General features: G+C 44.0%; 1 protein-coding gene across 10 annotated transcripts in view; it reads left to right on the forward strand.

The window, feature by feature from the left end:
- pxylp1 (2-phosphoxylose phosphatase 1) overlaps nucleotides 1–25,766 on the forward strand; it is a 209,704-nt gene that overhangs the window by 118,196 nt on the left and 65,742 nt on the right. For 9 of the 10 annotated variants that reach the window (XM_068042116.1, XM_068042118.1, XM_068042122.1 and 6 more), the window contains one exon: nucleotides 12,628–12,789. In XM_068042116.1, coding sequence (XP_067898217.1) covers nucleotides 12,628–12,789 — 162 coding nt within the window. Of the gene's footprint in view, nucleotides 1–12,627; nucleotides 12,790–15,582; nucleotides 15,640–16,460; nucleotides 16,498–25,766 lie in introns of those variants that run through there. The other variant, XM_068042126.1, reaches the window with a different exon arrangement.

Genomic DNA, 25,766 nt, shown 5'->3' on the forward strand with positions numbered 1-25,766 from the left:
CCTCCGGAGAATACTTGGCATCAGGTGGCAGGACCGTATCTCCAACACAGAAGTCCTCGAGGCGGCCAACATCCCCAGCTTATACACACTACTGAGTCAGCGGCTCTTGAGATGGCTTGGCCATGTGAGCCGCATGGAAGATGGCAGGATCCCCAAAGACACATTGTACAGCGAGCTCGCCACTGGTATCAGACCCACCGGCCGTCCATGTCTCCGCTTTAAAGACGTCTGCAAACGCGACATGAAATCCTGTGACATTGATCACAAGTCGTGGGAGTCAGTTGCCAGCATTCGCCAGAGCTGGCGGGCAGCCATAAAAACAGGGCTAAAGTGTGGCGAGTCGAAGAGACTTAGTAGTTGGCAGGAAAAAAGACGGAGGCGCAAGGGGAGAGCCAACTGTGCAACAGCCCCGACAAACAAATTTCTCTGCAGCACCTGTGGAAGAGCCTGTCACTCTAGAATTGGCCTTTATAGCCACTCCAGGCGCTGCTTCACAAACCACTGACCACCTCCAGGCGCTTATCCATTGTCTCTCGAAATAAGGAGGCCAAAGAATATCAACCTTTCTCAGCTTAGTTGCCAATTGATTTCTGCTGGCTGCTGCTGAGTTAATAGCAGTGGTTTGTGGTTTGTACTGTCATTTAAATTTGATCGAGTCTCCAGGGAGTGGTGTGCCACATGGTGAAGGCATTGGTTCTGCTCGGACTTGTTGCTCAGAGTCATGGGTGGAGTAGTTTCCATCTCCCTTGGCCTGCAGCATGACAGAGAATCAGCAGAGGTGACATAGAGGAGGACAAACTGCTCAAAGAGGGAAGAGGGAGGAGGAGGAGGGGCAAAAGAGCTCTCTACAGGAGGCCATATCCACTCAGGGTCTACAGAGAACAATTCTCCTCCCTCAACTTCAGTGACAAACAACGTGTGCGACGCCTTCGCTTCACTCAGAGCAGGGCAAGGACGACATTGCTAGTCACTGTGAAGGGGATCATGGCCATGAACCTCTTTGGATCGAGCTCCATTCAGGCTGGAGCAGGGACATCACCAATATCTTGCAGTTTTCCATCCACAGGTTTATAAGGGATGTGACTGATGCACTGTATGCGAAGAGAGGAGAATACGTTCCCTTATCTTTTTCCAGAAAGAAACAGATGGAGCGTGCATGTGACTTTGCCAGGATAGCGGGCTTCCCCATGGACAGGGGGCCATTGACTGTGTGATGGTGTTTCATCATCATCAGTCTCTTCTTCCTCTTCCATTACTTGCTCCAGCATCATTGCCTGGCCAGTTGCAGTTCTTGGATATCTGAAAGGGGAGAGGCGTAAGGGCAGGGTTGTGGTGAGGAGAGGTTTTGCGGGAGGAAAGAAGCAAGAAGAGCATACTTACAACATTTGCAGCTTGTAAATCAGAAGAGATTGTGGGATGAGGGAGAAATAGGATGCAAGGAGGAGGATTAGGTATGAGTATATCATCATCTTTGATGTTTTTAGCCCTGCCACTGGCCACGTCCTCGGTCACGTGCACCATCTCATCCATGGGGGTGAGGACATGCAGCTGTGCCTGTCCTTTGCAGGTTTGGTGTTGCTGCCTCCAATTATGCCCTACCTTGTCCAGCAAGAAAGGGGAAGTGTGTCAGTGAGTGTGGTGCAATATATTTGGGTGATGTGGTTGAATAGCTGGCATTGTGCAATCTGTGAGATGTGTGCATGAGAGTTGTAGCAGTGCTAAGTGTGTGAAGGTGAGGTGAACCCATGAATATTAGCTATGAGTTGTGGTTGCTTGAGATTGTTAGTATGTGAGTGAAGGGGGATGGGGGGGCAAGGATGAGATGAGCAGTGTGTCTGAGGTTACTGGTTTATTTGTAAGGATATGATATTTGAAGATGCATTCACTGACCTTGGCCATTCGTGTGATGTCAATGAACTTCTAGTGGTACTGTATCCAGGTCCTTGGCACTACACTGCTGGCATTGACTGTGATGGCTGTCTGCTCCCACTGCCTTCACAGTGTCTGTGTGGAGAGTCTGCTGGTTCCCTGTGGAAAGAGGACCTATCTTCTCCTGTCTATCTCCTCAAGGCCTCCAGTTCTGCATCAAAGAACCTTGAAGCTCTCTTTTGTCTTGCTGCACCATTATTTAGTGTTCTTCCTGTTTGGACAATCTTCCCAGATACTTACAGCATCTGCTGCAGCCAGAATGCACATCCCCTTTTAAGAAGTGCACAAAATAGTTTAAGCTAGCTTTAAATGGTGCTACCCTCACATGAACTTGGGGCCCCTGCTGAGGCATGCAAACACTCAACAGTCCATTTAGCACTGGCTGCGTGTTACAGTCATGGTAATGAGCAGGCAGCATGAGGTTGGCGTGCTGCCTGCATCAGAAGGAATAGGCATGGGTGAATCACACATTGTGCATTCAGGTGTCATCCAATTTTGCCCACCTCCATCTGGAATGTGTCTTTGAAAAGCAGGTGTGGAAAGAGATGCAGTGATTTTTGTCGAAGTTCATCCCAAGCAGCTCTGTACCACAGGAGTCTGTGCTATACGGCTGTTCCCAGGGACGCACACCGAGATAAACATCAACTGCTGCTGGAGGAACATCAATTCGGGAAAAGACACTCTTTGGTCTGCCTGCAACTAGCTGGTCTTCCAGTGCAAAGAGTGGTTCATGACCAAGTGTTGCAGACTGGCACATTCCAAGGTCCAGGACTATGTGCTGAGGGACGCACTAAAGCTTGGGGCAGCCGCTGCAAAGGCTCAATGGAGTGAGACCACTGTGTAAGGTCATCCCACCAAAGTGAACTGAGGGGCTGGGCCCATGGGAAACCCCTCGGGTTGTATATTCCAGATATGGGTTTGCTGTAAAATGTACATGGCATGTAAAATGGAATGGAAGGGTTGTGAGGCAACTCACTCCTGTATCGAAGAAAACTGATTTCCTTTGCACTTTTTGGAATGTCAAATTGGTGCTGTTTTGAACTGTTTTGTAATGCTTTTTTTTTTACAGATTTTTATGAATAAAGTATATTTTTGGGAAAAAAAGTTATCCAATTTTGCTGCTAATTCTGTTCAGCATATTCAATGAGAAATATCTGTCCAATATTGCTTGTGTCAACACCTCTGTTCAGAAATCATTTCAGCCAGGAAACTACAATCAGCACTTTATTTTCTTCATGGGCTGTCCATGATATAAGGTGGCACACAAGGGCCTGGATTTTACTGTCAATGCCAAAGCATGGACGCCCGCCACTGATCTCAAAGGACGCCTCACTGAGAGATCTAGCGATCTCTGTGGTGAGAACTTTAAATCTTTCACCGTGCAATTGATTGTAGCCTCCTTTAATGGGGAGTTCCAGCCTGGAGCTGCAGTGATATCATCAAGCTGTCCAAGCAGCCAATCACATTAAAGAATTCTCATAGATAGACAATCAGGAAAAGAAAAGCACTGAAATCAAGTCAGTTTTTTAAAAATTTTACATGGAGCAAAATAAAGATGGGGACATACACATGGGGTGAAGGTAGAAGCTGAAATATGAGAGTGGAAAAGGGGAGTTTCATGCCATATCAACTGATTTGACTGATTGTGGCTCTGGAAGGGAATGGGGTGGGGTGGGGTGAGACCAGTGAATGGCAGACCACGACTTCAGGATTTCTGCATTAATCTGCCCTACGCTAAATCCTGAAGTTGCAGTCAGTTTCAGAAGGGCAATGATGGTGAACACTGATAATTCGTCGTCAAAGACCCCCTGCAAAATCCAGGCCATGTTGTATGCTGAGGTCTCATTGGTCTGCAAATCATCAAATCTACTTTCCCAGGCAAAAGCATCTGTCCTCGTCATTCAAAACCTCACTTTGAAAGCTTGTTGAAAAAGGTCTCCAAGAAACACCTTTCTACTAAAAGGTTTAGAATCTGCTTGTAGATTGATGTTATCTTTGTATTGATATGAATTATTGTACTGAGTATTTTGTTCTAACAGCTCCATGTATTATTCTGTCTGCAATTAAAGTTATTAGGTTTAGCCTGCACACATTGATCTAACAGCATATTTTTTCTGTCTTTCAACAGACTTAAAGAACGTGGTTGGTATCTCTTATAATAGGGACCAATATCACAATTAGGGAGTAGTTTTTAATACTATGGCACACTATCCTAATCATAAAGGTACAGCTTTAGGTTCATCGGAGAATTATCTGTTTATGACATCACATTTCATGCAGTCTAACTTGAACATTGAATTCAATCCCTATTGCAAGGAAAATACTGTTAAAGTTTCCAGTTGTTTTGTAGCAGATCACCTGTCAGTCAAGCCAGGTAGTCTGCAGCCTTTGTTGTAGCATTGGTTTTAAATAAGGTGGGGAAGCATTACAGGTAGATTCAATGAATTTGCATTTACAGCTTTATGCCCTGGGCTCCACAGGATTTTCCATTCATTAATTTTAATTGACAGTAAATCCCGAGGGACCCACAGACCTGCATGCCTTAGTTCTCAATATATGCTTCTGGTGCACAAAATCTACTCTTATATGTGAATGGAAATCTTGTAAAATCATGCAAGTTCCAGTTAAAGGTCAACTGTACCAATATAAACAAGATCAGCAAAGCTAACTTGTGAATGCACCACCATCAACCACTTCGTCCTGCCAGTCATTTTGCATTGCAATTTATAACAGTTTCTCCATTTCCAGAATTACTAATGAGTAGTAAGCAACAAGGAAACGCGTATGAAATTCCAACAATACACCCTTTTATGATGAATCTGCTACATATCTAGTGTGGTCTCAAAGATTTGTTTTCAGCTCTGAAGCTTTTAAGAATTGCGCCACTTTGAACTAATCTTCTGTGCACCATTTGGATAAACAAATTACCAGTGAAGTCTACAGCAATTGATTCACTTTTAATGACGAATGATATGATTTATCCATATCTACACAGACCATTCTGTAGTTAGTCTGCTGTGGGTAGAAGAGTAATAGACTTGGCAGCTGGTTAACCCACTTGGAAAGCAAGATATTCTCTATTTATATTAATGCTGGAATCCATGTGTGGCTCAGTCTTATGCCCAGCTGAACTGACATTTAAAGCTGAAAATCATTTAAAAGTGGTCACTAATTATGGGAGATAAAGCCCTTCAAGCCATTGTAATCAGCTTGCATACAAGTCTGGTAAGCTCATTATTTATGTCAATTCTCCACTCAAGCAAATTGTTAACAATTTCCAATTTGTTCCTGACTTCAAATGTGTTCTGATGTAGACTTATTGTGATACATACAAGTCTTTTTACATGCAGCTGATTGGCCTCTCCTGACATGTTGCAAACAATATATACATATTCCACTGTATTTCCTTCTAGTTGAAATTGGTTTAGGCAAATCAGCAGTTGACAATTTTTTCTTTGCCTCCTTCAGCAATGTTCACTCATTATGAACTAACTGAATACAAAGTCTGTCCTTAACTCAACAGTACATGGTCAGAATACCATGCTGGCACGGGCAGCCTTCAACCTTACGGTTGGTCTGCTTTTTTATTTCTCCTCAGGATGCAAGATTCTGTTCCATTTTGCCAACTTTTCCTGTTTCAATTTCAAACCTAACTTGCCCACACCTACCACCTCAACTATTCACATGTTCTGATGAAAGGTCACAGACCTGAAACATTAACTCTGCCTCTCTCACCACAGATGCTGCCAGACATGCTGAATATTTCCAGCACTTTCTGTTTTTATTTCAACTATTCACACCTTCCCTGTGCCTCTTAAATGTCTTCAGCTTAATTTATTACACCAGTTATAGTCTCATCTTAATATTACTCAAGCTATTTCACTACCTCCTGGTTTGGTTCTGGGTACTACCTGTGCGGAGTTTGCAAGTTCTCCCTGTGACCATGTGGGTTTCCACCAGGTGCTCCGGTTTCCTCCCACAGCCAAAGACTTGCAGGTTGATAGGTAAATTGGCCATTGTAAATTGCCTGTAGTATAGGTAGGTGGTAGGAGAATTGAGGGAAGATAGGGAATATGGGATTAATGTAGGATTAGTATAAATGGGTGGTTGATGGTCGGCACAGACCCGGTGGGCCGAAGGGCCTGTTTCAGTGCTGTATCTCTCTATGACTCTATGACTTAGGTCACCCTACTTCCTCTCTTATTCTGCCTTCCTTTTTCTGTTCCATTTAGTCATTTGTTCATCTAATATTTTCCCAGTTAGAGCTACAGCTGTATTAACAGTTGTGTTTGCTGTCACTGGCCATTATGATGGTGGCAATGTGGCTAAAATGGCTGTTTAGTTTTACTTTGCACCATGAATTCCTAGATGGTAGGCATGCTGTATGTTTGTTATCACTTACTGTGACCTGCTGTAGGTTGGTGCAGTGGTCTTAAGGAACACAGATAAAATTCAATCCAGGACTTGCATTTGGCATTCAGGTCCTATTTGCGACCACCACTCCCACCTCCGCCCCACCACTCCTTTTTTAAAAAAAAAATCTTGTAGACCCCAAGAGTTCAATTTAGTTTCAAAAACTGGGGGGAAAAATTGAGAGAAGTTGAAAATGCTCACCCTACCTTCAGTCATGTAGGAATTTTGTCCCTCAACTAGCTAACTGCTTCAAGGCTGTCTACTTGCATGCAGCAACCAGGAGATGCCACAGAAATGTCTTTCACTTTAACTGAAGCAGCCTCTCTTAGCCATAGGAAGTGGGTAATAGGGTGATCTTAGCACAGCATGCGATGCTTGAATCCCTGCTGATTTCTGGAAGTGGACATTAGACTTTCAGAGCTGCATTTGGTGTAACAGTACAGGGAGGCAGTGGTGTAGAGTCATAGAGAGATACAGCACTGAAACAGGCCCTTCAGCCCACCGAGTCTGTGCCGAACATCAACCACCCATTTATACTAATCCTACATTAATCCCATATTCCCTACCACATCCCCACAATTCTCCTACCACCTACCTACACTAGGGGCAATTTACAATGGCCAATTTACCTATCAACCTGCAAGTCTTTGGCTGTGGAAGGAAACCCACACAGTCACAGGGAGAACTTGCAAACTCCACACAGGCAGTACCCAGAACTGAACCCAGGTCGCTGGAGTTGTGTGGCTATGGTGCTAACCACTACGCCACAGTGCCGCCCAGTGTAGTGTAATGTCACTGGACAAGTAATCCAGAAGCCCAGGCCAATGCTCTGGGGATATGGGTTTGAATCCCACCACAGCAGATGGTGAAATTTGAATTCAATTAATATGGAATTAAAAAGCTAGTCTAATGGTGCCCATTGAAACCATTGTTGATTGTTGTAAAAAAACATCTGATTCCCTAATGTCCTTACCTGGTCTGGCCTACATGTGACTCCAGACCCACAGCAATGTGGTTGACTCTTAAATGCCCTCTGAAATGGCCTAGCAAGCCACTCAGTTCAAGGGCAAGTGAGATGGGCAATAAATGCTGGCCTAGCCAGCGACGCCCACATCCCACGAACAAATTTTTAAAAAGTAACTCGTTACTATGTACCAGGAGCTGCTCTGAAAGGTGTGATCAGAGTTGCTTTTGGTGTTTAATAATCGATTGCTGCATCAATCAGGATGGTGATGTTGGAGGACTCAATGATCGTAACACCATTGAACTTCGAGAGGAGGTGCATTTCTCTTGCTGGAGATGATCATTGCCTGGCATTCATACGACATGAACGTAACTTGTCACTTATCAACCCAAGCCTGATTGTTGTCCAGATCTTGCTGCATGTGGGCATGGACTGCTTCATTATCCGAGGAGTCATGAATGGTGCTGAACACTGTGCAATCATTAGTGAACATCTCCACTTTTAACCTTAGGATGAAGGGAAAGTCATTGATGAAACAGCTGAAGATGTTTGGGACAAGGACACCACACTGAGGAACTCCTGCAGTGATGTTCTGGGGTTGCGATGATTGATTGCTAACAACCATAACCATCTTCCTTTGTGTTATGTTTGACTGTAACCAGTGGCAGGTTTTCCCCCGATCCCCATTGACTTCAGTTTTACTAGGCCTCCTTGGTACCACAACTTAATGTCAAGAGTAGCCACTGTCACCTCATCTCTGGAATTTAGCTCTGTCTCCTCGTTTGGATTAAGGCGGTAATGAGATCTGGAGCTGAGTTGGCCTGATGGATCCCAAACTGATCATTGGTGAGCAGGCTATTGGTGAGTAAGTGACTCAGAGGCGAAAGTATTTTATAATACAGCAACAGTGAAGATGTAACTGTTCTTAATAGAACTGATTTGAAAATGCAAATCAAAAAAAAATTGAATTTATTCTAATCGCAGTTCGTTTAAGGATAATAAATAATAATGGGCCTTTTAGTGATCATTTAGCCAAAGGTGAATGTGGTCTTAAACCCAAAGCTGGAAGATGGAAAAAGTCATGATCTGCAGAGTTAACAAAAATTAACAAAACTCATTCCTATGCTGAAGACAAATTTCAATTGACGAAACATTTTCAAAACTTACTTTGAAATTCATAGCAATATCTGAAGAAAAGTCTTAAAACTGGAGACTTTCCCTCCCTTAATTGGAGCAAATATTTGCACTTTCTGTTTGAATAGCCAGCTTGGTTGTGTGGGTAACCATACATCTGCCTGTTTAGGCTGATATGCCTATGCCAATCAGACCTGACAAGTGAAAACCTGAAATAAAAACAGAAAATGCTGGAAATACTCAGCAGATCTGGCAGCATCTATGGAGCGAGAAACAGAGTTAACGTTTCAGGTCAGTGACCCTTGTCACAACTCCCAACTCTAAAAACCTGACCCTGTTTGATAAATATAATTTCCAAAAATGCATCTTATTTAATTCTTGAGTAGGTGAATATGAGTAGGTAATTTGCACTGTGGAAACATTACTGGCAAAGGACTTTGACACAAAATAATTAGATGGGGATTGTGAACTTTATATCGAAATAATATTGGCAGTATGTGCAAGATAAATCAGCTATTTTTATATATAACGAGAGCATCAAAAAAGCTTTTTGTTTGAACTAAAATTGTTTAGACTAGTGCGAGAAGTAGCCAGATTTATAACTGGATCACACTGCAGTTGTAAAAATCAGTGGTGTCTGGGCAACAAATTTCATGGGAAAGGTAAAGTAACAGTAAAACTACTGTTCAAATAATTGTGCACAATGACACTACTTCTTGCTGTGTCTGCTATAAACTGATTAATGCCTGCAGAACAACCAGTAATGCCAGGTATTAAGCATTTGGAAAGACTATTTTTCTATGTACAATTAATATTTGTTTGATAAAACATTGCTGGAATGTTGAGTTTAGAGTTTAGAGATACAGCACTGAAACAGGCCGTTCGGTCCACTGAGTCTGTGCCGACCATCAACCACCCATTTTATACTAATCCTACACTAATCCCATATTCCTACCACGTCCCCACCTGTCCCTATCACCTACCTATACTAGGGGCAATTTATAATGGCCAATTAACCTATCAACCTGCAAGTCTTTGGCATGTGGGAGGAAACCAGAGCACCCGGAGGAAACCCACGCAGACACAGGGAGAACTTGCAAACTCCACACAGGCAGTACCCAGAATTGAACCCGGGTCGCTGGAGCTGTGAGGCTGCGGTGCTAACCACTGCGCCACTGTGCCGCCTTTCTATCTGACTATCTGACTTTGTATTGCACAGGGCACTATTGAAAATAATTTTTTATGTTTAACATATTTTTGTTTGTTTTATTTGACAATTTATGGAGTTAACAGAGCAAGCAGTAACTACCTTTGAAATCCATCCATATTGGATGTGGATGTTCAAACATCTCAATTTTTGCACAATTAGTTCAATTGTTAAAATTTACCAGAGTAAATAGTTTGGTGTGAAATAGATCTATGAAAATGATGTTCCATAAAGTAAGGTTTTTAAAATGCTGAACAATAATTCTTGTTTAATTCTAAGTAACAACTCTCAGTGCGGCAGCAATAATATCTTTCACAATGTCGGAATATTGACTTTTATGACTTTATATGGTCTGTATGCTGTTTGTGACAATTAATTGGCACATTTTTAACTCATGTATTAAGATCAGATCTTAATGAATATTACATGGCAATTGCGTCTAAAAAAACCCAACACTTTTCAACATGTCCACTCAAATGAATTGAGAGGTGATAAATTAAAAAAATCCAACTATTGTGCTTTTTCACAGCTCCAGATTTATTACTGCTACTGGTTTTTACAATTAGTTGCAGTTGTTATAATAAAAATGATGAGCCACAAAGGCATACTGTTCTGGTGTTATGCTTTCTCAATTGAGCATTAAAGATTAGCATTTAATTTATTATCAGAAATCCATGGAGATGGCTATCATAGTGACATATGAGTTAAAACCGTGCAATTTGCTTTGGGATTGGCAGATACTTTTGCACAGTACAGAAGTGTTGAACACAGAATATATAGTTCTCTGCTGAAGGACTCGTGCATTTTGGAAGAGGTGACACATCTGGATCTTGTGGGCACAATATTAAAATGTAAAGTGACGACCTGTTTATTTAAAAAATATGTTGGTCCTGAGATCACACCTTGGAATATTAACACAAGCTTGTGAAATTCCTTTCACTTCCTTGTTTTTAATAGGCTAACGCCTCTTTTAAAATAACAGAGGAAACAACTTGACACGAGCATAAAGAGGCTGAAGCTGCCCTCGCAATTAGGAGCCCCATTTGCAGGGAGTATGCAATCACAGAATCACCCCTATTAAGCATTCATTCACCAATATCACAAGGTGTGAGTTCAAGAAACAAATCAAGTGTTAATATGAACATTGAACTAGGAACCAAGATGAGGACGGTGTCCTCTACACATATACAAACAAATGCCTAATTCATAGCTGTTAATTTAAGTAAAACCCAGATATTAACTCCCAGTGGGAGTCCTGCAGGTGAGGGCCAAGGCGGATGGGAAACTGTGTGATCCTTCACAATGTGAAGCCTGGGGGATTTTAATTCCCAGGCCTAAGATACTTGTAACCCATCAGGTTGGCTTGGCGGGGCAGCCACAAAGGCCTGCCCACACAGTCCTTGGGTTAAAATTGCAGTCCGGCCCCAGTGATGCCTTCTGGCAGATATCCCACTCACCAGCACAAAAGAGCAGATTAAGTTGAACCCGAGAAGGTACTGGGGTTAGAAGGGGTAGGTCACAGCAGCCATTTGAACTGCCCATCCTTCTATTTTCCATTGTGTGGCCAGTGTTGAAACCCAGGCCTTTAATTTCCATCTTATTCATAAACCTGTTCTCACTGTGTGTATAAATGTTATTTAGTTTAGTTTTTAGAGTATCAGTGGATCCGTTTCTCAGTATCTGCTCCAATTTATCAGTTGGTCCTGATGCCTTTTAGCACTCTGTAAAAGTTATTGATTAGTGGGTCTTTCGTCATTTCCAGCAGGATTTGCAACCTTACCAATGCAAGGTGGGCATTTTATTGGATCACTAATTAATCTCCAATGGCTTAGGTCTATACCAAGCACAATATTCAGGTGAAACAGTGTTAGAGGGTGGATTGATATGTGGATTCAGGTGGGGAAGGGAGGAGGAGGGAAGAGAAGCTCAGATATCCATAATAGTTTCTTGCCTTTGCTCCTCTATGCTAAGAGGATGGAGGTGGCCATGGAGGGAAAACATGATGGGGAACTTTATGCTCTCCCCTGCATCAGGTTTGGAGGCGGGGAGAGCATATAATCGGGCGGGGGTTGAGGGGGGGACCCCACTACTTTCCCGCCTCCACCCAAATTAAGTCTGGGGTGGGAAGGTCTGTGAACAGCCTTCCCATCCTGTCACGAATTGAAGCCCTTAAGTGGGCAATTAATACCCAATTAAAAGCCTCACCCCACTGTCGCCGGAGTTTGCCCATTGGTGGGTGGGCCTGTCGCCACAAGGAGAGCACGCCAAACAAGCCCATGGTTGCTTGCTGGTTCCGGGGTGGAGGCTGGGGTTTCCTCGTTAAAAGGCATTTACAGCCTGAACAAGGGACATGCGGCATGTCTTCAGAATCATGGATCTCTGCTCCCCCAGTTAGCTCAGTGGACCAATGCAGTATTGAGCTATACAGATTGAGAAATTTAAAGGTTAGGCCTAGATTAATTCTGAGTTTCAGTTGAGGCAGCAGTAGAACGCTACAGTTATCCTCACATTTCTTGGTTAGAAGGGGGGAAAATCAGCCCCAGTTCCAGGTCCCGATCAATATCCTGCACATGTTTGTAAACGTCAGGTGAGAACAGAGTTTTATTTGGCTGTGGCGCTCTTTATATTTTAATCGTCTATCATTGCTTACATTCTAGTTCAGACTTGCAAACAGCTTCTTGGCTGAAGTATCTAATGATTGTAATTGCCTGAGAAACTGTGTCCGAGGATAAGTATCTGCCTTTAGGAAAGGAGGGGAGAACAAAAGCAATAAACTTGAGGGAAAATTAGCTTTCCTGTAAACTGAAAAACTTGTCTTTGCTGTAACACCTGATTACTGCTTGTACATTACCAGTAAAAGCTGCATGTTGTTCTGCTTTAAACCGGGATGAATCCTTCCTTTCACAAAATTCTTGAAGTTACCATGTTTGTGCCAGTTGTATGTAAAAGTGACTAAATTATGTTTAATTCTTCATTTCAGTGCACTTGATTCCTGTGACACAGCCAAAAGTGGGTGGAATGGTTGCTAAAACCCGAAAACGAATATTGGTAGATGTGTACACTAGTCCTCCAAAGTTGGACCCAATTTATGAGGCTTATCAGTACTGCAACACGCCAAATAAAACTGTTCATGGCCTGGAAGGTATGATATTAATGAGAGTCTGTAATGCGGTGAAGTTGAATAATAGATTTCTTGATCAAATCAATTTAAAATTGATATATCTGTGTACATGAACAGTATTATGGAGACGAGTACATATTGGCATTCACCTATTGAGCTCTATGCTGCAAAAGGAGACAGAGCTAATTTAAATATATGATAATAACTGATGCATTCTAATAGTCTGAGGCTCCCTGTTCCAGTCTAGGTAGATGTACCAGATTCCTCAATGGACCTCTCAGCAGATGATGTCCAATTGGGATTACATTTGAAATTCAGGGTGTGTGATAACAGTACCTAACATGTAATAAAAAAACTCACTGAAACATGTTTTAGAAGAAACTACAAATAAAAATCTTTTAAGATGTAGACGTGTTGTGTCTTTTCAATGACTCACTGGGGTAGAGGTTAGATCTTGTTGAGCCTGTTTTATGGGTGTAAAACAGGTAAAATGAAGCCCTTTTTCAGTGTCTAATATCCTGTGCCTCATGGACGCCTGAAAAATGTTCAACCTGAAATTGCGTTCAGCCATTTTTGCAAGCATTCCGTGTAGCCTCCTGAAGCAGACATTAGGCCTTTTGCAAATGCTAATGAAGGGGCCCAACATCTGTTTCATGACCATCAGGGAAGTTCAACTGTCCTGAGTGAAGCAACTGTCCTGAAGGTCAATGATCTTGTGTGGAGGGTAAATAGCTCATTTGAAGCAGGAAATTGAAGAAAGATCTTTTTACTTCTTTGACTCCTCTGGGCCTCAGGAGGAATCACAGGCGGTGTAGCTGTGGGAAGTCTGCCTTGTGACGGCTGATTGAGGCAGGCTGCGTGGACGCCACTGATGTGTTCTTGCAGGCACCATCAGCCTCCCCTGGCTAGGTAAATGACCTCATTCCTGGGATCTGGGACAGGTTCTTCAGCCTAAACTGTAGTGGGTAGAATTTCTGCTCTGCAATAGAAACATAGAAAGTTTACAGCACAGAAAGAGGCCACTTGGCCTATTGTGTCTACGCCAGCCGCATAACGAGCCACCCAGCCTAATCTCAATTTCTAGCATTTGGTCCGTAGCCCTGCAGGTTACAGCACTTCAGGTGCATATCCAGGCACCTTTTAAATGAGGTGCGGTTTTCTGCCTCTATCACCCTTTCTATCCACTCTATCCGGCCCCCTCACAATTTTGCACCTCTCAATCAAACCTCCCCTCAGCCTCCTCTGTTCAAGGGGAATAACCTTAGCCTATCCAATCATTCCCCATAGTTGCAATTTTCCAGTTCTGGCAACATCCTCATAAATCTCCTCTGTACTCTCTCTAGTGCAATTACGTCCTTCCTATAATGAGGTGACCAGACCTGCACACAGTACTCAAGTTGTGGCCTAACTAATGATTTATACAGTTCCAGCATAACCTCCCTGCTCTTATATTCTACACCTTGGCTAATAAAGAAAAGGATTCCATATTCCATTTGCCGCCTTAACCACCTTACCGACCTGTCCTGCTACCTTCAGGGATTTGTGGACATTCACTCCAAGGTCCCTCACCTTCTCTACACTTCTCAATATTCTCCCATTAATTGTGTATTCCTTTGGCTTGATTGACCTCCCCAAATGCATCACCTCACACTTCTCCAGGGTGAATACCATTTGACACTTTTCTGCCCACCTGACCAGTCCATTGATATCTTCCTGCAGTCTACAGCTATCCTCCTCGCTACCAACTACTTGGCCAATTTTTGTGTCGCCTGCAAACTTCTTAATCATGCCACCTACATTTACATCCAAATCATTAATATATAGCACAAAAAGCAGGGAACTAGTACTGAGCCCTGCGGAATCCCACTGGAAACAGCCTTCCAGTCGCAAAAACACCAACAGTTACCCTTTGTTTTCTGCCACTTCAGTAATTTCGGAGCAAAACTGTTCCCAATGCTATTTGAACACGGGAGGCCATTACCACAGAGATTCATTCTATTATTGTCTGATAATTCAATTATCTTCTCTCACATGTATAAGATTCCATGGCTTTATCAAAGAAGAGCAATGGAGTTCTCCTAGTGCCTTGGCCAATAATCTTTTCCCAATCAACACCACCAGAAACAGATTATCTGTTTATGAGACCTTGTTGTCTCCAAATTGTCTGGCATAATTGCCTACAAAAACCAGTAGTGACTGCACGTCATAAAAAATAGTAATTCATTGCCTGTGAAGCACCTTTTAATAATCTTGAGTATATGGATGTTTAATTACAAATTACTTATGTTATTATTACTACTTTTTGCGTTAATTTTATTGATTTTTCTATTCACTTCTTAAAGAATCACATTCATAATTGTCCTTCTAATGAGGCATGCATGAGCAGATTTTTGTTTACTCTGCCTGCGTGGTGATCTGACAGAGTGGGTTGCCCATCTGTTATGTAATCTGTCTGATTCCATCCCATTGATTTCATTCTTCAAATGGACTGGCAGAAGGGCCTCTCTTTAACAGCTTATCGCAAAGGCAACACCTATAATACTGCAGCACTCCCCTCAGCACTGCATTGAAGTGACACACTTAGATTATGTGGCAATTGTAACCTTCACCACCTGAGCAGTATTAATAGACCAGATTCTTCTTCAAGTATAGTAACTAAATTGTGAAGAGGACATAAGGAGGCTACAAAGGGATATAGATAGGTTAAGTAAGTGGGCAAAGATCTAGCAAATAGAGTATAATGTGGGAAAATGTGAAATTGTCCATTTTGGCAGGAAGAATAAAAAAGAAGCATATTATCTCAATGGCGAGAGATTGCAGTGCTCCGAGATGCAGAGGGATCTGGGTGTCCTAGTGCATGAATCGCAAAAGGTTAGTATGCAGGTACAGCATGTCATTTGGAAAGCTAATAGAATGTTATCATTTATTGTGAGGGGAATTGAATACAAAAGTAGGGAGGTTATGCTTCAGCTATACAGGGCATTGGTGAGACCCCTTTTGGAGTCATGTACAGTATTGGTCTTCTTATTTAAGGAAGGATGTAAGTGCATTGGAGTCATTTCAGCGAAGGTTTATGAGACTAATACCTGGAATGAGCCGTTTGTCTTATGAGGAAAGGTTGGACAGGCTAGGCTTGTATCCACTGGAGTTTCGAAGAGTACGAGGCGACTTGATTGAAACATATAAGATCCTGAGGGGTCTTGACAGGGTGGATGTGGAAAGGATATTTCCTCTTGTGGGAGAATCTAGAACTAGGGGTCACTGTTTAAAAATAAGTGGTTGTCCATTTAAGACAGAGATGAGGAGAAATCTTTTCTCTCAGAGGGTCGTGAGTCTTTGGAACTCTTTTACTCAAAAGGCAGTGGAAGCAGATAGATTCTTGATAAGCAAGGGGGTGAAAGGTTATTGGGGTAGGCGGGAATATGGAGTTGAGGTTACAATCAAATCAGCCATGATCTTATTGAATGGCGGAGCAGGCTTGAGGGACTGAGTGGCCTACTCCTGCTCCTAATTCGTATGTTCGGAATTAGAAGAATCAGCGAATGTGGAGCTGATTGTTTCCAGAACATGGTAACTAGGGATACCCATCTGGGAGAATTTGCTAACTGGGTTGTTCAAAAAATAGCTGAAGAAGTTGCATGCGGAAAAATGCAGAAGTACTGAACACTCCTGCCAACTCTTGTGTTTTCTAGATTTTATCACTCCCTCGCTGGCAGGCAAAGATTTCAGGTAATTCAGCAAGCCTGCCAAGATAACTTTATTTAAACCAAAGGAACGTTAGATTTTAATTGTTTCAGATTTCTGAAAAAATGTGTACTGAATACAACTGCATAAACAGCATTGCTGAAAACAAGCTGCCATCTTTTTGTGACTGCATAATAATTTATTGTTGCAGATACTAATTGTTGCCTTTTATAAAGAATGAGTTAGGTTTAGAGGTCCAGCATTTTTGGATTTGACTGTTCCTTTGTTTTTCAAATTAATGCCTTTCCCTGTTACTGATAAAAATGTTCATGATTTTATTTTAATGTGTAAAGCTGAGGGGCAATTTGATCAATGTCTTTAAAATGATAAAGTGATTCAATAGGGTAGATAAAGAGAAATTATTTCTTCTGGTGGGGGAATTCTGAGTGAGGGGGCATAATCTTAAAATTGCATTTCAATCATTTAGGATTGAAATGAGGTACTGCATTTTATTGTGGTGCATGTGGCGGGGGAGGGGGGCGGGGAGATCCTACCTCGGCCCTCCATCAGGCCCCCAAAGCCATTTGATGGCAGGAAGCCAATTAACTGCTCACTGTTGGGGACACCGTCCATTTAAGGGACAAGCTCCTGCCTTCAGAGTTACCCACCAATCAGAAGGCTGGCAGCTCTGCAGTACTGGCAGTACCACTGGGAGCAGTGGCCACTGCCAGTACTGCAGGAGGCCCTGTAGCATCAAAGAGAGAGAAGACCCCGGGAGAGGTGAGTGGGGTCGGGGTCACGGAGGCCATTCAGGCAGGCCCAGGACATGGGGTGGGGGTTTCTTCTGGGGTACTGCTGGGGGTGCCTTCTGGGGGACCTGGATTGCCCCCAAAGGAGGGACCACCCCCCTACCCTGCTGGGAGGCCACCAGGCTTTACCTGGCAGAGTCTCCCCATGGCGATGGTGCCCCTTCGCCTTCTACAAAATTGAGGTGGAGGTGGGAAGAGGCCCTTGAGTGGCCATTAATTGGCCACTTAATGGACTCAATTGGCCTGGGGCAGGAAGACCATCCTTTGGCTTCCCCACTCTGGACAAAACATCAGGGGGTCCGGGCAACATTGGGAACAGCGCTCTCTGCCATATTGTATGCCCATCCCCGCCTCCAAGGGCAGCACAAAATTCTGTCCAATAGAAGCACTTTTTCACATAAAGGGTAGCGGAAATATGGAACTTTCCCTCCCGCAAAAGGTTGTGGATGTTGGGTCAATAGAAATTTTCATGACAGAGATCAATAGATTTTTATTCGGTAATGATATCCAGGGATATAGAGTCAAGACAGTTAAATAGAGTTTATAGGACAAATTTTAATAGCCCCTGAGAAAGGGCATGGGGATGCGCGGGGGTTAATGCATGTTAACCCACACCCGTTCCTTCTGATGCAGGCAGCATACATTGTGCTGCTTGTTTATCTAAACAAAGTGACTCCTGACAACGCAGCGGCCTGCTGCCGTCATCAGAGTGCACCAAGCTGCGCATATGCGCAGCTACATCTTGCCAGGTCTAAGTGGCGCATGTGCGGGATGACATCATCGCGCAGCGCCAATGTCATTGAGTATCCGCGCCTGGTCCATCTTCGCGCATGTGCAATAAAGCGTCATCGGGTATCCAGCCCCCCACTCAGCTGGAGGAAGCGGCTGAATAGGAGACTATGAGGCTGGAGTTCAATCCTCGTCACTCGCTCCCCCGCCACTGGTCTCTCTCCCCCATCGGCAACTCGCTCCAGACCTCGCTGCTCCCCCCCACTCCCCTGGCCGATTGTTCCTCGCTTCCCGCCACCCCGCTCTCTTGCCGCTCACTCCCCGCTTCCCTGCCCCCCGCCTCCAGCCACTAGCTCTAGGCACTGCTACTTCCCTCCTCTTGGCCACTAGCTCCTACGTTACCCGCTATGGCCTGCCTTGCTTCTTCGGGCAGCGCGTGGAGACTGATCAAACGTGGGATCGAGTGGCCGAGAGGAGGGAAGCGGTGCAACCTATAACTAGCGGCTGGAGGGGCGGGGGGGGACGCGGGAGTGAGTAGCCGGAGAGCAGGGTGGCACAAGCGGGGAACAATCGGGGAGGGGATTGAGGGGAGAGCAGCGAGGTCTGGAGCGAGTGGCTGAGGGGGGGAAGTGGCCGGTGGGGAGGAGGGGGAGAAGGCGAGTTGCCGAGGTGGGTGAGCGGCCAGTGGGGCGGGAGCTAGTAGCTGCATTTGGGTGAAATCATTCCTGGTCAGTCATATGAACGAATCACAATAACGAATTGGCAGCACATTTTATACTCTGCCTCTGCCTGATTTTCTTTTCCATCGATCGGGGTGCCAATTCACTATCTTCCAATGGAAATTCAATCATAAAATTCCTTTTGTATTTCATAGGATTACTGGAATATTAAATAGATCTGAGGATTACAGTTATTATCCTATAACTACATAGTAGTATATAGTAGTTCCATCTAACTTAATGTAAGGTTAGGTTGCTAGAACGATCTAGCCATAATCATTTCCTGTGATAAATTGAGCAGCACCATCTTTAACCCTGGCAGCTGCCTGACACTGACGTTCCAGTTGAAGAGCCTGTATTTGCGCATGTGCAAGTACTGCGCCACCTAGTGGTTGCATTGTCAGCAAACGTAGCGTTTTTTAAATGATAGCATCGCTGTTGAGCAGCTGGCCCAGGTTTGTGTGAAGCTAGCACCATTTAAAGCCAATCTGCACTTCTCAAACGTGTAGTGCATTTTGCCTGCAGGAGGTGCTGAATGTGACTGGGGAAGAGTACTTGACTTGCAAGAAGAGTGAACATGGCAGAGAATATTCTTTAAGGTTCTCTGATGAATCACTGGAGGCTTTCGTGCATGAGGTGGTCGGGAGGAGAGAGGCCCTCTATCCATGGGAGGCCAGGAGACCCTCCAGACAAACTTTGCGAGGGCAGTGGGACCAGATACCCACTGTTCCTAATGCAAGTAGTGTAGTCCCAAGGACCTAGATGCAATACACGAAGGAGTTTAATGACCTCACATGAGTGTTCAAGGTCAGTGAATTCATCCTCAAATGCCATATTCTTACAACTGAGCCATGAGCCTCACAACCAGCTCAGTTCATCACACCCCCTTCACTTAGCTGCCAACAATCTTTTATCAGCCGTGACCCATACCTCACATTCATAGCTTCACCTCATCCTCACACACTTAGCACTGCTGCCCTCTGCTGGTAACCTTTAAAACACCTTCAGCTGTAACGTAGCTCCAACCTTCGGCTGTGCAGCTTCCTCGTCTCACTTGCCAGGCTGCAGACACAGCAGAGGTGCCCGTGCGACTCCGGCAAAATTGTTGTGCTGTTGTAATAACTGATGCTAGTTGTCTCCTTAATTATCTTGACTGGATTCCCACCTCTTTTGGTCGGGTTGCTGCCGCCGCTGTGTTCCCCCCTCTGGGAAAAGCCTGAGGAGGCGGGAGCACATTGGGCAGCCGACATGATGCCTTTTTGTCTTAATTTTCCTGGCCCTCTCACCTCCAAAGATGCCGCCATGGGACTGGGAAAATTCTGCTCGTTAACTTTGCTTCTCTCTCCACAGACACTGACGAGCCTGCTGATTATTTCCAACATTTTCTGTTTACATAATAGTATGGTGCCTAAGACGGTTGACCTAGCGCTAGTGTCATTGCCTGAGAAATACCAAGACCTAGACAAATCTAGTAACATAGACCGGAATTTTACAGCACCACCCCCCACCCCCCCCCAACAATTGGGCTGGTGGCAGGGGGTGGGGGAGGGGATGTAAAATTGAGTGGGAGGTGAGGGGGCCATTCCCGATGCCTTTCCATCCCCTTTGCAATTTTAAGTGGGGCAGCGGTGGCGAGAAACAGCCCACCTGCCCCAGGCCAGTCAAGGTCCTTAAGTGACCAATTAACTGCCACTTAAGGGCCTCCTCCCACTGCTGCTGGTATTTTACCTGCAGCGGCCAGACGGCAAAGGCCCCAAGATCACCGCCAGGTAAAACCTGGCAGTCTTCTTGTGGGCTGGAGGGGGGTTGGGGTGCTCTCCTGATTGGGCACCCTGTGCCCACAGAGGGCCACCCCCGAAGCCCCAACCACCCCCACCACCCAACATTATCCACCCCCCCCCCCCCACCCCGCCTTGTCGGGGCCTAGCTGATTGCGCCCGGCGAGGCCCCAAAAACGTACCTTGGTTCTGGGGCCGTCCTTCACCTTGCTTGTGATGGTTCCGGGTGGCATGGCTGGGACTAAGAGCTGCCAGCCCACTGATTGGCCAAGGAGGTGGAGTGAAAAATCCCAGCAAGGCTCCCCAGGCCCGCTGGAGGTGGGCTGGCCCCCGATTTTTTGGCCGGTGGGTGGGGCCCACCGCCCAACATGAAATTCCAGCCATGGATTTTAAATGGAATCGCCTCATGCAGTTTATGTAAATTCATTGCCCAAGTGACATATGTGAGTTCATAATGCTTTTTAGACACGGGGAAATAATTTACTCAGCATTACTTACCCTCTAGTAATGACACTCTTTGTTTGGGAGAAGCTGACTTCAATGAGTAACTAATACTACAACCTGACTTTTATTATCAACGAAGTCTCTGGCTTTAAATACAATGTGCTTAGATTTGCTTACTCGCTCCCTCTATACAAGTCTAAATTTTCAGAGTAGGCACTGGTTACTCTCCTGCTGCAAACACATTTTGGCTAATTGGGGGCTGTGCGCCCGTGATTTTCTGTGACATGTTAGTACCTCATGCAAGCAATGTACCTCACCACCAGCATGTACTCATTAAATGCTGGTTTTAATGTAAACATACCTCTCCAAAGTAGAAATAAAAAGAAAAATAACTACAAATTCTAGAAATACAAAATTAAAGGAGGAAGTGTTGCAAATAGAAAGCTCTCCCACTCGAGAAAAAATGGTTAACATTTTGGGTCTCCTTTTTTTCATCAGAGAAACAGGAGGATAAGCAAGTTCCTTTACTGGACTGAACTGATTCTTCTCCCCTTTTAATTTTGTTCTGTCATATAAAGAGGTTTGCTTGTCTTTTATTAGTCAGATTTCACTTCTGAAGAAGAATCTACACTTGGAATGTTACCCCAACTTTTCCCTCTTCAGATGGTGGCAGACCCGCTTTGTATTTTCTGCATTTTCTACTTTTACTTCTATCAAACTCTAACTTTCCCAGAAGGACATGAAGGCATAATTGTTTAAAAAAAAACAACGAAGTATATTTTTCACTGGTTTCTAAGGAAAATCAGGCTGAATCAAAATGATTTCTCCAATTACGCTCACATTGACTGTTTTGCTCTCATTCGTGACTGAAGGAAACGACTCGAGTGCCTTTTGGGCAAATTCTATTCCAAACCTTTTCTTACCTGCATTTGTTAACACTGTAAAAGAAAAAGAGAAACTATGATAGAATTATGCATTTCACATTATTTTGTTGTATTGTGTAAATATCATTGCACCATGATGCTATGTGTTACGTGGTGATGCAGAACTCTAGTTCATAGACTTGTAGAAATATAGAATCTCCCATCACAGAAAGAGGCTATTTACCCATTGTGGCTGTGCTGGCTCTTTGAAAGACCTGTCCAATTATTCCCACTCCCCTACACTTTCCCAATCGCACTGCAATTATCTCCTACAACATTATGTGACCAGATATTCAAAATGACCTAAGTCTGGTCAACATAACATTACAATAGCATCCTTCCACTCAGCCTGCTGAATCCCTTTGTATAAATAAACTGTGTGCATACTTGTGCCTTATGAACACATACAAATAATTTATTGAATGCATTTCTTGCATTATGAATATCTTGGATGACAATACACAGATTGTGGGATGAGAGATTTCCTGACAGAAATAGTTCATTGAACAACACTACAGGGATTTTCCCATCAGCTCGATTTGTCCATTTCAATTCAAAGTAAAGCCTCAATTTAAACTCCAGTTACTGGTGCAAAAGCAATTGAGACAGTCAATTCTTCAGAAAATAGTGCTCACTGGACACTTGATTAGCATGGTAATTGGAGTTTTAAATGGACTCTCATGCAGCCTCTCTTCAGTACAAACTGTTCTCAAATTTAATACACAGATCTGTGCACATTTGTTATTGTAGTCTTAAACAATTATGAAGCAAGATTTAAATTTTGTCAATAAGAGCTGAGTGATTCTAAATTGCAATTTGGATACATTGTAATGCTAGAGTTTTTTTGGAAAATTTTGACCTGATTAATATAAAATCAGTTCCAAGTAAAATAACCAGATTTGTAATCTGTATGGAGGCGCATATGGAACCAGAAGCAGCCTGGTCCACAAAATTAACTGCTAAGCCATCATATTGGCCTCAATGTTAATATTGCAATAGATGCTTGCTGTGTGTGTGCACTCTTACATTCAATCTAAAACAACTGTTTTCCAGCTATTGCAGCACACAACAGCAGATTTAATGGCAACTCTTTGGCTGAGTATTAATTGTTATTTTGTCACCTGCAAGTGGGAAGCAGACAAGTAACTCTCTGATGAGGTGAGAGCGACTGCCCTTGACATCAAGGCAGCATTTGACCGAGTATGGCATCAAGGAGCCCTGGAAAAATTGGAGTCAATGGGAACCAGGGGGAAAACTGTCCGCTGGTTGGAGTCATACCCAGCACAAAGGAAGATGGTTGTGGTTGTTGGAGGTCAATCATCTCAGTCCCTGGGCATCAGGAGTTCCTCAGGGTAGTGTCCAAGTCCAAACCATCTTCAGCTGCTTCATCAATGACCTTCCCTCCATCATAAGGTCAGAAGTGGGGATGTTTGCTGATGATTGCACAATGTTCAGCACCATTCATGACTTCTCAGATACTGAAGCAATCCGTGTAGAAATGCAGCAAGACCTGGACAACATCCAGGTTTGGGCTGATAAATGGCAAGTCACATTCGTGCCACACAAATGCCAGGCAATGACCATCTCAAACAAGAGAGAATCTAACCATCTTCCCTTGATGTTCAATGGCATTACCATCACTCAACACCATCCAGGACAAAGCAACCTATTTGATTGGCACCCCATCCACCAGCTTCAACATTCACTCCCTTGATCACCGACACATGGTGGCAGAAGTGTGTACCATCTACAAGATGCACTGCAGCTACTCACCAAAGCTCCTTTGACAGCTCCTTCCAAACCTGTGACCTCTACCACATAGAAGGACAAGGGCAGCTGATACATGGGAACACCACCACCTGAAAGTTTCCCTCCAAGCCACACACCATCCTGACTTGGAAATATATCGCCGTTCCTTCACTGTCGCTGGGTCAAAATCCTGGAACTCCCTTCCTTACAGAACTGTGGGTGTGCCTATGCCCTAAGGATTGCAGTGGTTCAAGAAGGCACTCACCACCACCTTCTCATGGGCAATTAGGGATGGGCAATAAATGCTGGTTTAGCCAGTGACGCCCACATCCCACGAATGAATTACAAAAATTGTTTCCAATTATTTTTGTAAATACATATAGTCAGCATCTTTTTTGATTTTCTGGGTTTTCTGCTTAAGGGAATACTCTTGTTTTATTGCAAAAAGTTTGCAGCCAACACAGAAATTGGCCATGTGGTTGATAGCGATCAGGAAATCATCAGTAGACTGGGCAGGTGGGCAGAAAAGTGGCAAATGGAATTTAACCCAGAGAAGTGTGAGATGATGCATTTGGGGAGATCAATAAAGGCAAATGAATACACAATAAATGGGAGGATACTGAGAGGTGTAGGTGAAGTGAGGGATCTTGGAGTGAATGTCCACAGATCCCTGAAGATAGCAGGACAGGTCGATAAGGCAGTTAAGAAGGCATATGGAATACTTCCCTTTATTAGCTGAGTAACAGAATATAAGAGCAGAGAATTTATGCTGCAACTATATAAAACATTAGTTAGGCCAAAACTTGAGTACTGTGTGCAGTTCTGGACACCTCATTACAGAAAAGATGTAATAGCACTAGGGAGGTACGGAAGAGATTTACAAGGATATTGCCAGGACTGTATGAGGAAAGATTGGATAGGTTGGGGTTTTCCTCCTTGGAATCACAGAATTGTTACAGTGCAGAAGGAGACTATTCGGCCCATTGTGTCCACAACCGCTCTCCAAACTCTCAGCTTGCTGCCATGCATGATTAGACTGCTGCACAACATCACCTGAATCTTGCCATATGCTCTGCCGAGTAGTGCAAGCTCCTCTAGAGCAGTGGCGTTGTTTCAGAATGCAAATGATGCTCGATAACATTTCACGTGCCAACAAGGATTTTGTTATATGCATGCTACCTGCCTGTGCATGGGCTGCACACTGGAATTATGAGCCATGTTACCGAAGGATGGCCCTTGCTGCCCAGTGCCCACTCTTTGCTTTGCCGTGGTGGTTCGAGTGCAGCCTCACAGTATACTGCAGTGGAATGAAGGCATCATGACTACATTGACCTGTATGATACACAGCGTATGCTTATACACCAGCTAGCTATTGAAGGAGTTTCCCTTTCGGTTGTGGTATAGGGCAGAGTTGACTCGCGGTTTTGCAAAGCAACATGTGTGCAGTCAATGCCACTCTGTGCCTTGGGGAATTCTGCAATCCTTGTGAAGCTGTGTGCTCGCTCTGCCTGCTTCTCTCTGGCAATAAAGAATGAAATATCTTCAGCTGTCTTGTAACACAAAGTCATAGTGACCTCTGTATTACAACAATGGACAGTGAATGAGTGAATATTACAAATATCAGCTGCTCCAGCCTAGAAGGAGCCTGATGCATAAAAGTTCACAGTCATGGTCACCTTCTCAGCCACTAGTAATGGAGACCCAGCCATGCTCTGAGGCTGCACTTGTGATTGGAGCAGGTGGCAGATTTCACTTAATATTGCTTCAGTGAAGTGAAGTTGTCCTACACGCTGTACCTCACTGAGGTTGAGGTAGGATAATTACTCCCTGAACACCCTAGGTGCCGATAGCCTCTTGCTGAAAGCTCTTCTCCCCCTCCTCCTCCTCCTCCTCCCTCTTCCAGCAGCTTATTCTGCTATGTGGCACCTCTGCTTATTCTCCCTGTCATACTGTAGTCCAAGGGGACTGCATACTACTGCACTCATGTCTGGGAGAAAGTGGTTTGTGCAGAATTCCTTGAAGTCAGGACAAAGTCCTTCAGCATGTGCCGCACAACTCCATGTGGACTTCAACAACTTAAAACCAAACACTTCTACAATCGCAGCAAGAGCCAATAGAAATAAATCAGCAACTAACCGGAAAATAGTTGATGATTCCTTTAAA

The sequence above is a fragment of the Heterodontus francisci genome, chromosome 11, assembly GCF_036365525.1.
Source record: "Heterodontus francisci isolate sHetFra1 chromosome 11, sHetFra1.hap1, whole genome shotgun sequence".
Classification (NCBI taxonomy): Eukaryota; Metazoa; Chordata; class Chondrichthyes; order Heterodontiformes; family Heterodontidae; genus Heterodontus; species Heterodontus francisci.